This window comes from Teleopsis dalmanni, chromosome 1 (assembly GCF_002237135.1).
Source record: "Teleopsis dalmanni isolate 2A chromosome 1, ASM223713v2, whole genome shotgun sequence".
In the NCBI taxonomy this organism is placed as follows: Eukaryota; Metazoa; Arthropoda; class Insecta; order Diptera; family Diopsidae; genus Teleopsis; species Teleopsis dalmanni.
In genome coordinates, this window is record NC_051846.1 from 106,783,300 (window position 1) to 106,798,558 (window position 15,259).

Genomic DNA, 15,259 nt, shown 5'->3' on the forward strand with positions numbered 1-15,259 from the left:
TGAGAAGTTTCTCGTTCTTACCTTACTCATCCCTCGAAAGGGTTGATTCCGGGCAGGATTTCGGAAGAATAGCTATTCTTAAGCTCTTGGCTACACTGGCATAGCTACTATCCGATATTGTTTTCCTTGGCTGCATTGGTGTAACCATTTGCGTGACGTCCTTCGCTTGTGGAGGTTTGTCATTCCGCAAGTTTGGTTGGTTGTGCATTTCGCTTTGAATTAATTTCTTGCATTACCCACCGTCTAACTGAAGGCTCAACTGGTTTATTTCGTTCCTATCAAATACACACGTTTGATTGGTTGTGCATTTCGCTTTGAGTTAATTTCTTACGTTACCTACCGTCTAACTCAGCTTAAAGGCGCACATTAGATCTTTTAAGTCGGGGTGCATTCGTAGCCAATTTTTTGATAATAATAATAGTTATATTCGATATTGTGACCTTTTTTTGGTTCAGGAAAATATTCTTTAAATTATCGTTTTTATTATATTATACGAAAAATAAAGTCAGAATGTATAAAAATGAAACACATTCAATGATGCCAGTTTGAGTACACTGAGTAAACTTGCAGTTTTCTAATGCACACAAGGCCAGACACATATTTTAAGAAAAAAAAAGCACAAAAACAAAGTCTATGCATCACCTTCAACAATAATTTCTGTCTTACCCTAGCATACAAAGACATTTACTAGTGTACAATAACAAACAATAGTATAACAAGAGTTGTTGCTGTTTGTTTGTCCATTCAGCAACAAAAAACTTTAATTCGTCTTTGGCTACCTTCGTGCCAAAAAGTAGATAAACATATATCAGTCGCAAATATATCAGTCGCAAACATTTTGTTTTACTGGTTTTTTAAAAACCCAGGAATTACTCAATATTTGAGTCGATTTACTAAATGTGTGCAAAGAGGCTGAATTTTCATCGATATGTGCACATTATCACACTCAACAGCTCTTTTATATATAAATGTGCTCTATTTTGATTTAGTAACTTTTAACTATTTATTCGCCATGAAAACACTAGCAGGAAGAAGATTTGTTATGCCTTTTATATTATGTTCATTTTGTTTAACTTGTATGTATATTTAAATTTGTTTATATTTGTATGTTTCTGTTTTGCATGTTTTGTTTTTATTATTTTACTAATATTTGCAATATTACAATTCAAATTAATTCTAAGAATGTAAAATATATACTTATGTACTAATTAAATAGTTAATTAATAGTTCCTTAACATAATTAATTCTGAGAATATAATTACCTATTTTACAATGTTTGGTTAAGTTCTTTTACATTATTGTTAATAATTAATCTTATATTTTAATAATAACTTCAATTGTAGAACTAACGTTTTTCTTATTTGATTTAGAAATGTTTCTTGATTTTTAAATTCTCTAAAGCTCACAAGTAATGTTTTGAAGTGAAAGCAATATTAAAAAATCAAGAAGCTTGATTAGATGTTCATTATAGGGCCCATTAAACCACTGAGCGGTTTTTTTGCACATTTCTATTATTAAACTATTATTAAACTGCCAATTCCATCCGGTTTATTGTTGAATACGTATTCAAAAACCTCGACATGTTTACAAGAAACATTGAAAAGACTCACTGCTCACTTGGAGCAGTAGAAATTTCATCCCTTTTTTAACGTTTATATTGCAAGCTTCACAGTTTCATTTTCGAAGTATTTTTGAACTACATACTCTATTGTTTATCTTAAAGACAATAAATCAATATTTATACTTTCTGAATTGGAAAATGCATCTGATATAATGTCTTCTTCGATGTCTTTGCTAGATCGCCTAGATCAGGGTTCTACTGTCCAGTTATAAGATACCCTAGAGTTACTTTCATCGAGTTCGTTCAAGGAAAAAAATAGCATATCATTAGGGCACTTGTTATCATTATTCTCACTTATTTCCCCATTGGCCACATAACTTAACTGAATAATTTTACAAGTCATAACTTTCACAAGTTTATTAAATTAAAACACTGTTAAAAATAAATGGTATTGCCGACGATTTTTGACTTTTTACTTAGTGCATGTGATAGTAATAACTAAATTTATAAATTATAAGTTGACATTTATATATGGTGCAATCTTTTACGTAGATATATAATTTTTTAAAAATCTTAACAGTGCAGTAAAGCAATTAAATAAAAATAACTTTAGGTTAAACAACAATAAACAATTAAAATGAAAAACAAAACCGCAATAAAAGTAGGATTAGCGGCCTAGTGCATAGCACAACACGAACAGACAGTTTTCACTTATATTGTCATAGTCGTTCTTTCTGTTCATTGTTTTCCTATTGCGAAAAGAGTGGACAGATTTAGAATTGGAATCAATTGGCTATGCATACAATATAAAAAATTTCAGTCATACTGTAAGGCGTGCGTGTGAACATAATTCTTGGTAACTACGTTGTTTTTCAACATACATATATATATAAATTGAAATGTAAGTAAATTAAATATTTGTAATATAATAAATTACTTTTTATTATTATTTATTGAATCTATTGATAAAATATATGAGGTTTATTGAAGGTCATATTTTACATAATTATTCAGTTATTTCTGTAATCTAAAATAGATATAAAACATAGTGTGGGAACAACAAATTTTAGGTAACCTTTAACATTTGGGTATTAGCAGGAAAACTTTTATAGAAAAACTTGGATACACATTTTTAGTGTCGCAGATAGAAGTAAAAAACTCTATAAAAATATGAGGGACTTTTACAAATATTCACTTTTAAAATTTTACTGTAAAAAATTGAACATGTTTGAAAATTGAACATTAATAATAATATCCTGAACTTTAAAATATATAAAAAATGATATTTCATTTAGTAGTTAAAAAATTATAAAAGTTTAAAAAACGTACTCAACAATATTATTTTTAACATTTAATTTCTTGAAATTAAAAAATCAAAAAAAAATTTTAAATTTTACAGAACGAAATAATTGACACACTTCTAATGAAATATTTTAACATTGTTTCGTCAATCTGACAACTTTTTTCTAAAAAAGATCTGCCCTAACTACATCACAGATAGTGTGGTGGCCCAGTTTTTAGCTAAATATGTCACATGGTATTTAATATGGCCTTTATTTTTAACAAATTTAATCCATTTTAAGCAAAATGAACAGTAAACATAAAGAAACCACCAAATCTCAGCGAAAAATAATTCTATATTTCCGCAGTCAAGGCAAATCTTATGCCGAGATTAGGGAAATGATGGATAAAAGCCGCTATACCATTCGGAGTATTGTGAAGGGGTTCGAAAATACGACATCATTGCAAAGAACACAAGCCGACCATCACATAACCGTCAGGAGGATATTGAATGCGACTAATTACAGTTGTCTTCCTGCTATGCGAAAACTGTTTATTTTGAAGGTTAAAAGCGCGTAGCTTATGCAAAGGAATACTAAAGCAAGTTGTTTGACTTTTTAAACAATATAATTTTCTTGAACAAAATTTAAAATCTTTCGATCGGCCTCAAAAAAAAATTATCCTTTCATGTCTGTGAAACATGGTGCTTGTATGGAGGGGTATGGGCTCTGCAAATATCGGCGAATTGTAAGTAATTCACGGCATTTTTTTTTTTTTTTTTTTTTTTGCAGTAGGTGGAAGCATCGAAAGCCGCCGTGTGGGACTTGAACCCACTAAACCACCTCTTAGGAATGGATGTGGAAGATTGCAGCCGCGTTCAGCGAATGCAACCCCCATTCCAGTGAACGAAAGTAGAAGGAGAGCAGAAGGGCTTAGTATTTAGCAAGCTAAATTTATCAAAGCCGAAAATAGACTAATAACTTAAGAAGGATGGAAATATCGATGAAGGAGATGGGTTTACGCAAGATTGCGAGGGGGGTCTAATTATGTATATACTCTACAATCAGGATCAAAAAAACCACGATTGTAAAGCGGAATAAGTGGAGCTCGGATGAGCTCTTCCTCAAGATAGTGCGCAAGGAATTGTGGAGGCTTATACCTCATAATCTCAAGTAAAACTGTTGGGAGGGGATCTACTTGTAGAACGTCAGGTGGGTTTCGGCCGCGAGTAAAGTAACGCCTAGCTAGTGAAAGAAGGTATTCATCAATCCGCGTAATTCTAGCGGAGTTAAAGAGGAGAGAGTTAGGATGGTGTTTGCCACACGGCCTTCGCCGGTAGTTCACACAATCTCGGATAACTTTTCGTTCGAAGATTCGGATCCGTTCCATCTGGTGGGAGCTAATTCCAGACCAGATAGGAAAGGCGTATGAAAGAAGGGGTCGAATAAGTTGCTTATAACAAAGTACTTTTACTTTGCTATTAAGCTGGTTATGTCTACGGAGTGCATTTTTGAGGGATTTATGCCTGAAGGTGGCATTTTGGATGGCATAACTCACATGGGAGACGAAGTTATGCTTAGGAGTGAATACAACTCCCAGGTACTTTAGCTTGTCAACAAGCTGAATGGGGGTGCCATTGATTCTAAGTTTAAGGTTAGAGATCTTAAAGGACGCAACTCGATCAGCACGCTGGCCAATAAGTGGTATTGCAGAAATTTTTGAGTGATTGAGCTTAATCTTCCACTTACCGTAGTAAGCAGAGAGGGTGCTAAGGTGGCTATTAAGCTCAGTTGAGATTCTACGAGGAAGAGTGGACTTCATATAAATGAGGCAATCATCTGCATAACAGATTTGCTTAATGCATGGGGGAGGAGTAGGAAGATCTGATGTGTAAATATTAAAGAGAATGGGGCCAAGTACTGAACCCTGAGGAACACCGGCAGCGATGGAGTGTTCACTAGAAAGAGATGAGCCAATTCTAACAATGAAGGACCTATTTGTAAGAAACTGATAGATAACGCTACAGAGTTGGTTTGGGGCTCCAAGAGCAAGAAGTTTGTGTACCAGACCCTCGGTCCACACTGTGTCAAATGCCTTTTCGATATCTAGGCTGATGGCTACAGTGGATTGTTTGTTAGCAAAGCCAATACAAACGTCATTCTGAAGATGGTGCAACGCATCCACAGTCGATGTCTTATTTCGGAAACCGAACTGAAAGTTCGGGAGAACACGGTTTTCGGAAACGAAAAACTTCAGTTTGCCTTGTATGAATGTTTCGTATAATTTGCTTACTGAGTTTAAAAGGGATATGGGTCTGTAGGAGTTGGGATCAGATTTAGGCTTTCCACTTTTATGGATGGGACGCACGATTGCCTTTTTCCATGGCTGAGGAAAATAGCCAAGATTGTACGCATGATTGAAGATCATGGCACAAGAATTAAAGAAAATAGGAGACAAACGGCGCAGAGTATGATAGGATATCTTATCGATACCCGAAGATTTTTTGGGGGTTTTGAGAGAGAGTATCTCCCAAAGGACCGAAGGAGTTATGAGACCACTAGGGTTGCTATTGTCGGTGCAGAGGGCAGAGCATTGACGAGAGAAATTTGCAATGGTGCCGCTATAGACATTGAAGAGGCTATGGATGTGGTTATTGGTGGCTGAAACAAAGTCAGGGTCACCGTCATCCAAAGTAAGTTGGTGATTTTTGGCGAAGACTTCTCCAAATATATTAGATTTGGATGAGTCCTCGGAGTAGATGGCACCTGAGTAGTACAGGTCTGGGATACTTTTATTGGAACCACAAATTTGACTGATCGTATTGAAAACGTCAGATCTGCATGTGGTAGTGCGAAGTTTAGCTTGTAAGCTAATAGATCTAGCTCTATTAATTCTCTGAGATATAATAGAGTCTAGGTTTTTCAGAATCGCTCGAAATTGAGCAGCAAAGGTAGAGCCAGCCGCCCTAAGACGGTAGACTTTACGACGAAGGGATTTCCTGTGCCTAATGAGGTTCAGAGTGCAACTGTCAAGAGGTACCTGATAGCTTCGAAGAAGTCTAGTTTTGGGAACATGAGCCTCGACTGTACTGGAAATGACAGACTCTAGTTCAGAGACCAAAATGTCAAGTTCAGAGCAGGACACATTCCTATGTTCTGGGATATTAATATTAAGTAGATATTGGTCCAGAGTGTTATTAAACTCTAGCCAATCAGTGGCCGCAAAATTATAGATGGTACGAGGAGCGAGAGCAGAAGCTCTGCACCCAGAAAGAGGAAGGTACACCGCTTGATGGTCAGAAATACCGTCTATGACGGAAGGTTCTCCAAGGAAATTGTGGAGCCTGTTATCTATCAGAAAGAAATCGAGAACAGAGTTAAGGCGTGTTGGAACAGAGGGGGCGAGAACCCTAATGTCGTGACTCAGTGAATTATCACTGAGCCATTCATATAAGACAGTACCATTAAAACAGGTACTTTCATTAAACCAAAGGGTGTGCTTACTGTTAAAGTCACCACCGATGATTACCCGGTTTTGGGTGAGGGTTAGAAGAGTGTCTAAGTCAGATGGCTCAATTCGCGAAGAAATAGAGGGAGTATAGTAAATACAAAACAAGTCAAGGAAAAAGCAATTGACTTCAATGGTAATCCCTACAGCTTCCATGGAGGCTAGAGGAGGTATGGAAATACGAGAGAAGCTAAGGGAATCTCTAATAAGAATAGCGACTCCCCCACCTCTGCCGGCTCTATCATAGCGAATAAATTTATATCCGCTGAAAGTAATTCACGGCATTATGTACAACAACATTATATAGACATGTGGCGTCTACGTAAACATAGCGTTCGAACACCTCGTTTGAACGTATGAATAGTTGAAATAGAAAATCTAAATAATCAACTTGAACATTGCGTTCGAACACCTCGTTCAAACGTATGAACGTTTGAAACAAAAAATGTAAATATTGTATGTAAGTAGTTAAATAAAGAAACACTTCCTTCTGGAGTGTGACCGAATCACACAGAAACTTTCATGAAATATGCCTAAAGGTGCAAAACTTTATTACTTTTAGCTTCAAAACCGACAACGATCTGAAACATACGGCTTATGATGTGCACATTGTCCCAATCGCCAATGTTTCTGAAAGTTTCCATAAGGTGTGCCATGATTTTGTTCTGCAAAATATTTGTTGTACTTTTTTCTGGATTTTTATGTATAATAAATTAAATATAAGAGTGAATAAAGTGAATTTATAATTGCAAATTAAGCATTCAATCTTAAAAAGTTTTTGTAATTAAAAAATTGCTGTGGCTTTTGGCAGCATTTTAATGTGGCAAAAAACCGCAGAATGTAACCAATGTATTATTGTCAATCACAGCTGAAAACAAAACAAACGTCGGAACGGTCGTTTTTAATTCTTCTTAAGTAAAGCGAAATTGAATTGTCAACGCAGCTGATTTTGTTTTTATTTATTGTGTTTAATAAATATAGTATATTAACAAGAAAGCGGAAAAAAGTGAAATTTCAGATTACTTAACAACAGCGCTGTTGAAACAATTAAATGCATTGAGGGTAAGTTTTTAACGTAAATTTAGTAGTAAATATTTTAATTTAACAATTTTAATAGATGCTTATGGCGAATGGTAGAGCTGCATGAAGATTTGTACGTAGATAATATGTACCGCAGAAACGCAAATAACAACGATCAAAAATACGTTCATTGGCACCAAGAAATTTCAACATTAATGGGTAAAAACCACACATAGTTGTACAGCTGGCAAAGATTTTTTTGAACAATGTTTCAACAAGCAACTGTAATTAAATCTACTGGGATAACGGGTTATTGGCGAAAACCCTGAATACATTGCTTGAATAGCTTTAATGTCCGGAATATGCGATGACGGTACCTTGAATTTAATGACTAGAAGTTTTTTAATGCGTTTTTGAATTTATTACTGCAATATATTCATTAAACAGATTTAATAGAACAAAATAGTGTGTCGAACTATAAATAAATTCCTGTTTTGCGTAGAGTCAGTGGTATCGCTAGACCAACTCTAGGCGTTGGTCTAGCCCCCTTGCATTACCGAATTCTAAAAGTAAATAATTTACATTAACTTTATCATATTATTTTATTGGTAATCAAATTCAAAAAAAACACGATTTAAAATAAATGAATTTTCCTACTTTTAGCCGTACTGAACGTTTTTAAAATTATATCATAATTTGCACCAGCTACTAGTTTCGCTTCTATTGATAAAATTGCCAATGCAGATAGTATTTCTTGACTCATCGTATTTCGCAAATAGGTCTTAATCAATTTTAGCTTTGAGAAGCTTTTTTCTGCAGAAGCTGTACTGACTGGAACTGTAAGCATGATTCTGGTTACTATATAAACATTAGGATATACTTCCTCTAAATTATTTTCTTTAATGAACCGGACGAGTTGCTTTATATCGTTGATTGAGTCTAGTGAATTCGATTTTAAAAGCAACAGTTCCTCATATAGTTCAAAAGACTGAATGTCGCAGTTTTCATCTTCCCGAAGTATTATATCCAAAGCATTACAATGATAGAGAAGATCTTCGTTTGGTATACTTTTTATATGAATAATGTCATATATGAAACCAAAGTGTTCAAAATATCCATTAAGTCCTTTAAATCTACAGTCGGTATCAGAACAATGGTTACTTCTTTACTATTCTTTTTTTTTAAATTTAGGTGCAATTTCATAATTACTTTTTTCTACAAACAATTGGGCTTGTTCAACGGTTTTTTCAAATCCAGTATTTCAATAATCTTTTACTCAATCACGAAATGAACATAGACTGTCAATAGAGATTTTCAAGTTTATTTTATTCGATTGCCATTGTTTATTTATATTATTAACCCCATTCGTACCATGGTGTGACTTTAAGTCACTATTGAAATTAACATTGAAATATTTTCTACTAATGTCTTGTTTTATTCAATATCCCTTTCAGTATTCCTTATTCAACTAATTTACTATATAAAAATGCTTGATTTGTATTTTTATTTTTATTTGTTTTTTATTTGAACATTTTAAACTTATACCGACGCACAGTGTTTCGAGTGGAACAAGTTAGGTGGACAAAATTATTTTTTATCGGAAATGCATTTAATATGTTGAAACAAAAAAAAATTGTTCTATGAGGTGTGTCGCAAATAAACAGTAAGCGAGTAAAAGTGGATTCAAGTTTCGAATACCTATATTTTCAATATATTAACTTTTTCAATATAAAATTACTTATGAATGGTTCAAGAATTATAAGAAATATAAATGTATTCAATACTCTTGTTTTCAAGGAATAATTAATTTTATTTATTATTATAAAAAACACATACCTATATATATGTATATGTACAAAAATTATTTAATAATTATAAATAAATAAATATTTAGTTGTATTAAAAAAGAAATAATTAGTTAATTTTGATAGCCACATGAACTAATTTGGAACTCATCACCATGGTTATATTATAAATGATTCCTACTCAGATTCAATATAAGCGCTCTTATCGCTACCGGTTTTGGAGTAATTTTCATAAAGCTCTTCTTCATAATCAGGAACATGAATATTAATTGGTGGTGATGCTAATAAATTTAAAACTTCACGAGGATATGTGTTTGAGTTTTTTGAAGGCACATTTCTTAAGCTACTTATAATTGGATCAGAAGTTACCAAAAGCATTGTAAGTAAGTCTCTATTCATGGCTTCTCGTGAGTTCTTTCTTGAATGATGCTGTCGATATCTACGACAATCCTTATTTCGCGCTTCCTGTGCTTCTTCTGAAAGCTGTTCTATTGGTAGAAGTGAACTATTAATAACATTCGCACTATGAATGAGAATCTTATGTAGAGTGGTTGACATGTAATACCAAAAATAGTGCTTTATATATAACTTTCTTGTCTTCTCCAAAACCAGATGACAAGGTCATCAATTTAATTTTTAAATTGTATATTAAATTTTCATTTAAGCCAGTAATTTCTGCACTTAATTTAGTATTATGAAAAAACTTTCGTGCAGTATTTCCATCATTAGAGGATCCACAACCTAGTTTCGGTTTGCCTATAATTAATCCCATATCTCGCTTAAATCTTGTTTTGATGTCATTCGAACGCTGTCTTACTATTATTTTATCGCAATCTTCTCTTATTTGCCATTTCTTAAAATCAAGTCGATAGCTAATGTGCAACCATAGATGAAAATTATGATTATTAGATTATTAGATGAAAAAACTTTTATATAATTCGTTTCTTTAGGTGTTGCTCCACAAATATAACACTTTTGTGGTGATCGAGTTTCTGTCAATGCATTGCACACCTTTCCATCAACTATTGTAAATAGCATTTTGTGTTCTACACTTATTTCATCATTTGTGTAGTATTTTTAACTGGCTTATGTCGTTAAGTACTTTATTGGATTCTTCTAGGGTAAATTCCGTGGTTTCTTTAAAAAAAAATTAGCTTAATTGGACGACAATACATTGTAGATGACGGCCGAGGATTCTGACATATTACTTTATTACCATATTTTAGTTGAATGGGTACAAATGAAAAAATAAATAAAAATTCATCACTATCTACGCAGTTTGAGAGTTTTTGTTTAAATGTGCTGTGTCCAGAAGTTCCATCACATCCCCATTTAGTAATTAAAATTAATAAATGAGCAGGAGACAATTCCCTCACCACATCTCTTTGCAATTCTAATATTCGAATTGTAGTGTGATCAATAACTGATTGCAGTTTTATTTCCATTCGAGTTTCTGATATTAATATGTCCTCATCTGGAGGGCAACAAGTTTTTTTTGGATTTCGCTAAAGAATAGTATGCTGGAAATATTTCATGACCAACTTTGAGCGCCCATTTTCGAGTTCGTTTGTATAAATTACTCATCAGTCTGGTATCTACAAGTTACGCTAATGCCTCATCACTTGTTAAACTTCGCATTTGGCTTTGTTCTGCACATTGTTCAGATTCTTTAAAGTCACTCTTCGTCGTGTTTTTAATAATTTTAGCAGCTTTTCGACTTCCAGCAAACCGCAGAGCAATTTCAGCAGCTGTTTTTAATTCAACAACACTTCTCATTTTTATCAAACCATGGACTCGGTTTTTTTGAGTCTCATATGAAGCTATTTCCATATGGTTTTTAGGTCGTCCTACCATTTTACACCTTTGAGATGATGTTGAGGGTAAAGGAATATGCTTTTGAATAAGTAATTTCACTTCAAACTGCAGAAATTCTGTATTTTTTGTAAAAAAACCGACTTTTTGATTTTCCACATGAGTACCACTTTACCTCAAATTTCTTTGACAAACTTGCTAATTTCATTTATAAATCTCTTGTAGACTCTTCTGTTATATCAGACAAGTCAAACTTTTGACTCATATAAAGTAAATGTTTTTTGCATCTTTCATGTTTTGCGTGAGACAACCATTCTTTGAAAAATTCCATTTTTGATAAGAGATAAGTGCAATCTAAAAACAAATTAAAATAGTTGAACAGTGTTGTGCGCTATAATATTTTCGGAGTACAAAGTCTACAAACTTATTTTTATTTTCTCTTGTATAAAAAAATTGACCGTTGATCACGTGATCAAAACACAACTGAAGATCACATTTAAAATTAACGCAAAATGTTTGTACTTCTATGCATCACTTCAGAAAACTAACGGTAGTTTTATAGCAATCGTTATTTGTTTTGCAATCTCAGCACATTTGTTTACAAAACTGCATTCTTGTTTTTGGAAATTGTGAGTATCAATTTTGTCCACTTACCTTGTACTAGACGAAACACTGTGCAATGTAAAGTCTCAGGTAGGGACTTAGAGTTACTTTGCCACTTTGCTTGAAATTTTGTCTGAGTCATACGTTCATTAGTGCAAGGTTCGTTCACAAAATTCTAGTTACAAAATACAAATTTTACAAAAAAAAATATATAAAATTTGATACATAATTTATTTAATTTATTTAATTTATTCATTTAATTCATTTTAATTTATTTGTTTATTTTATTTTATGCTAAATTTTAATGTTTTAAATTTTCAATTTAAAATATCCTGAAATTTTGAATCTAATTTTGATTTGAATTTGAATTTAATTTTCTGAAATTTTGATCACCGGTTTACTGAAATCGGTTTTGAGTTAAATCTTTGATTTTGAATCTTTACATTGGTCGAAAATGGCTCATTTTGGTCAAAAATCGAAAATGAGTAGCGAATGGCTCATTCTTGCATATAAAATTTTAAACGCGAAAATGAGCAATTTTCTCACATTCTGTATAAAAGACGTTCGGATGCATTCCACATATGTTCCAAATGCAAGGGAATCCATTGAACATACCCTAAATGAAAGCTCTTCATGGCATTTTGACAGTTTGAAAAAGCTGTTTTGACATATTTACAAAAAAAGGTAAACAAATGTTTGGTGGTTGCATTTTCTTTAAAACGATGCACCAATTTTTGGAACTTCTACTACCCAAAAATAAATAAATGGAATCTAGAAACAAGTTTTCAGTTTATATTGTAAGGTTTGAAGGTATATTTAACCTTCCTGTAACATTTTTTTTGGCACAGGCCAAAAATTAAATCAACATGCAAGTTGAAAAATCAGCTGATTGAAATGAGAAAAAATGAAATATAACGAATGTAAACACTTTCAAATGACTCATTCAGAATGAGCCATTTTCAGCCAGTGTAAACGCCATATTTTAATTATAATCTTAATTTTTCATTTCAAATTTTGAATTTTAATTTGACATTAATTTTCAATTAATATTAACGTTAATTTTGATATTTTGCTTTGCATTGCAAAATAATCTTAAAAATTGGCGTTGGAATGTGAAATTGTAAACTGGTGGATAATACAATCAAATTGAAGCATAAAGCAAAAAATACTTGATAGAGCCATACGATTTAATGGTATTTTATGGATTTATCAGATTACAATTCAATACATAATTTGTATACATATAATTTTACAAGGTCAGGGTAATAGGAAATAGCATTGGAATCCTTACTAATTTTGTATATGAGGGGTAAAAATGGTTAGCACATCTTAGTTAAATTCTGTTAGGTTGTATTCGCAACATATATTGCACCAATAAATTTTGCCTACATCATATTTTCAATATGATAGAGACAAAGTTAGGGAAATATATGTCTTTTCTAGCCAATTTTGGCAGATTTGGGATATGTAAACCCGCAAATATAAAAATTTTACTCACAATTAGACAAACGGAAGTCAAAAAAAAATTCTAAATTCGCATGTAATATTTGTTGATATTTATCGTCAATCATTTCATTGTCCGATTCACCAGCAACATTACCAGGTGGCTAACATTATTATTCAATTGGTAGCGGAGTGTCACGTGGCACTAATGAGTCTTCTTCGCTCCAATTGTTAATAATATGCAATTGTTCCTGATTTCTTAGATATCGTAGGCACGACATTATAATCTTATTTACAGTAAAAAATTGACGACAGTACTTTTAGCATGAACGACAAATATTTATATTGCATTGTTTCATCATTATAGTATTATGGGAGCCAGCGTGTGGTTCACCATACGCCTTTTTTCGCCGGCGTCTGGTGACACGTAACTATTACTAAGGCGAAAACTATATTTGGATTTTTGTGAACACATGCTATAATAAATATATTAGTTTCTGTTAAAGGAATGTTATGTATTGGATATAATTTATACGCCGCAAATACTGCAGCGTATGTACTTAATCGCACTGCACATAACACCAATGCAGCTAGTCCTAAAGAACTTTGATCAGGCAAGAAGCAAAATTTAAAGCATTTGTGTGTATTTGGATGCAAAGCCTTAGCTCACATACCGAAGCAAAAGCGAACAAGCTAATTTGCTGCAAAAGCACTTGAGTGTATATTCGTTGGTTATAGTTCTACTTCTAAAGCATATAGACTATGCAACACAAGCACAAAATCAATAATCATTAGTCGAAATGTAGTGTTTCTTGAAAATGAAACGTTCATTACGGTACAACCATCGTATATCAATAACTTTACCGATCGTTGGCAACAACCTTTCGAGCATGATATCGATGCAGAGGAGCGAGCTGGAAGTCTCAAATCACCATCATTAGTAATTGATGAAACTAGTCAAGATATAATCGATAAAAGTAGCCAAGATGTAATTGACGAAAGTAGTCAAGATATAATCGATGAAAGCAGCAAAGCGGTAATTGATCACAATGTCAACGATGAAATGTATTTGCCTGACGATGATGTTACAAAAGTTGATATAGAGGTACATAGATCTGAACGAATTAACCGATTACGTACTTCTCACAATTTTTGTGCAATGAGTTATATATTAGAAGAACCTCAATCAGTTAAAGAAGCCTTATTTTGCAATGATGCTAATGATTGGAAATATGCTATGCAAGAGGAGATGGCATCGCATGCAATTAATCAAACATGGCAACTCACTAAGTTACCACATGGAAAGATAGCAATTCAATGTAAATGGGTTTTTAAAAACAAAGTTTACGCTGATGATGGCGCAGTTCGACGAAAAACGCGACTGGTTGTAAAGGGTTATAGTCAACAAAAAGGAATCGACTACGAGGAAACGTTTGCGCCAGTTGTGCGCTATCGACTACTGTTGGTTTTATCAGCTAAATACGATTTGGTCATACTTTAAATGGACGCAGTAACTGCATTTTTAAATGGCGAACTCAAGTAAGAGATTACATGGCGCAGCCAGCCGGTTTCAATGATAATTCCGGAAGGGTTTGCAAGCTGAATAAGTCGCTGTACGGTTTGAAACAATTAAGTCGAATTTGGAACGAAAAACTCAACTCAGCGCTGTTGGAATTTGAACTCCGCAGAAGTGAAGTAGATCAATGTATCTATTGCACTGATTCGAATGAAATGTTTTTTGTGGCTAGATATGTAGACGACGTGCTGATATTCAGCAAAGATGTCAAAAAAATCAAAAATCTTAAAGCAAGTTTGATGAAGTCATTCAAAATGAAACACATGGGAAAAGCTACGGCAGTTTTGGGTATAAAAATTATTCGAGATGATTGCGGTATTAAGATTGATCAGTCAAGATACATCGCCGATGTCCTGAAACGTTTTGGCATGGATACATGTCACCCAATATCCACGCCTATTGACGCAAATCAAATATTGACTGAAATGTCTCCGAAGACTGATGATGAACGAACAAAAATGGCTTCAGTACCCTATATGCAAGCAATCAAATCACAAGACCAGACATCTGTTTTGCCGTTAAAATGTTAAGCCGTTTCTCCACAAACCCTGGCAGGGTTGATTGGACTGCACTAAAACGAATTATGAGGTACTTAAAAGGTACAATCCACAATTATATATATTTTAGAAAATCGTTAAAAGATATCATTGG

General features: G+C 33.3%; 2 protein-coding genes across 2 annotated transcripts in view; one reads left to right on the plus strand and one right to left on the minus strand.

The window, feature by feature from the left end:
- Positions 1-15,259, plus strand: part of LOC119665125 (inhibitory POU protein) — a 68,737-nt gene that overhangs the window by 31,295 nt on the left and 22,183 nt on the right. The window lies entirely within an intron of this gene.
- LOC119671878 lies at positions 9,272-9,732 on the minus strand. The gene has a single exon (XM_038082704.1). It carries the CDS (start codon positions 9,730-9,732, stop codon positions 9,352-9,354), a length of 381 nt encoding a protein of 126 aa, XP_037938632.1. The 3' UTR covers positions 9,272-9,351.

What these genes read in the sequence shown, in the direction of transcription:
- LOC119671878 (XM_038082704.1), bottom strand. Translation starts at nt 9,732, where the DNA reads ATGTCAACCACTCTACATAAGATTCTCATTCATAGTGCGAATGTTATT.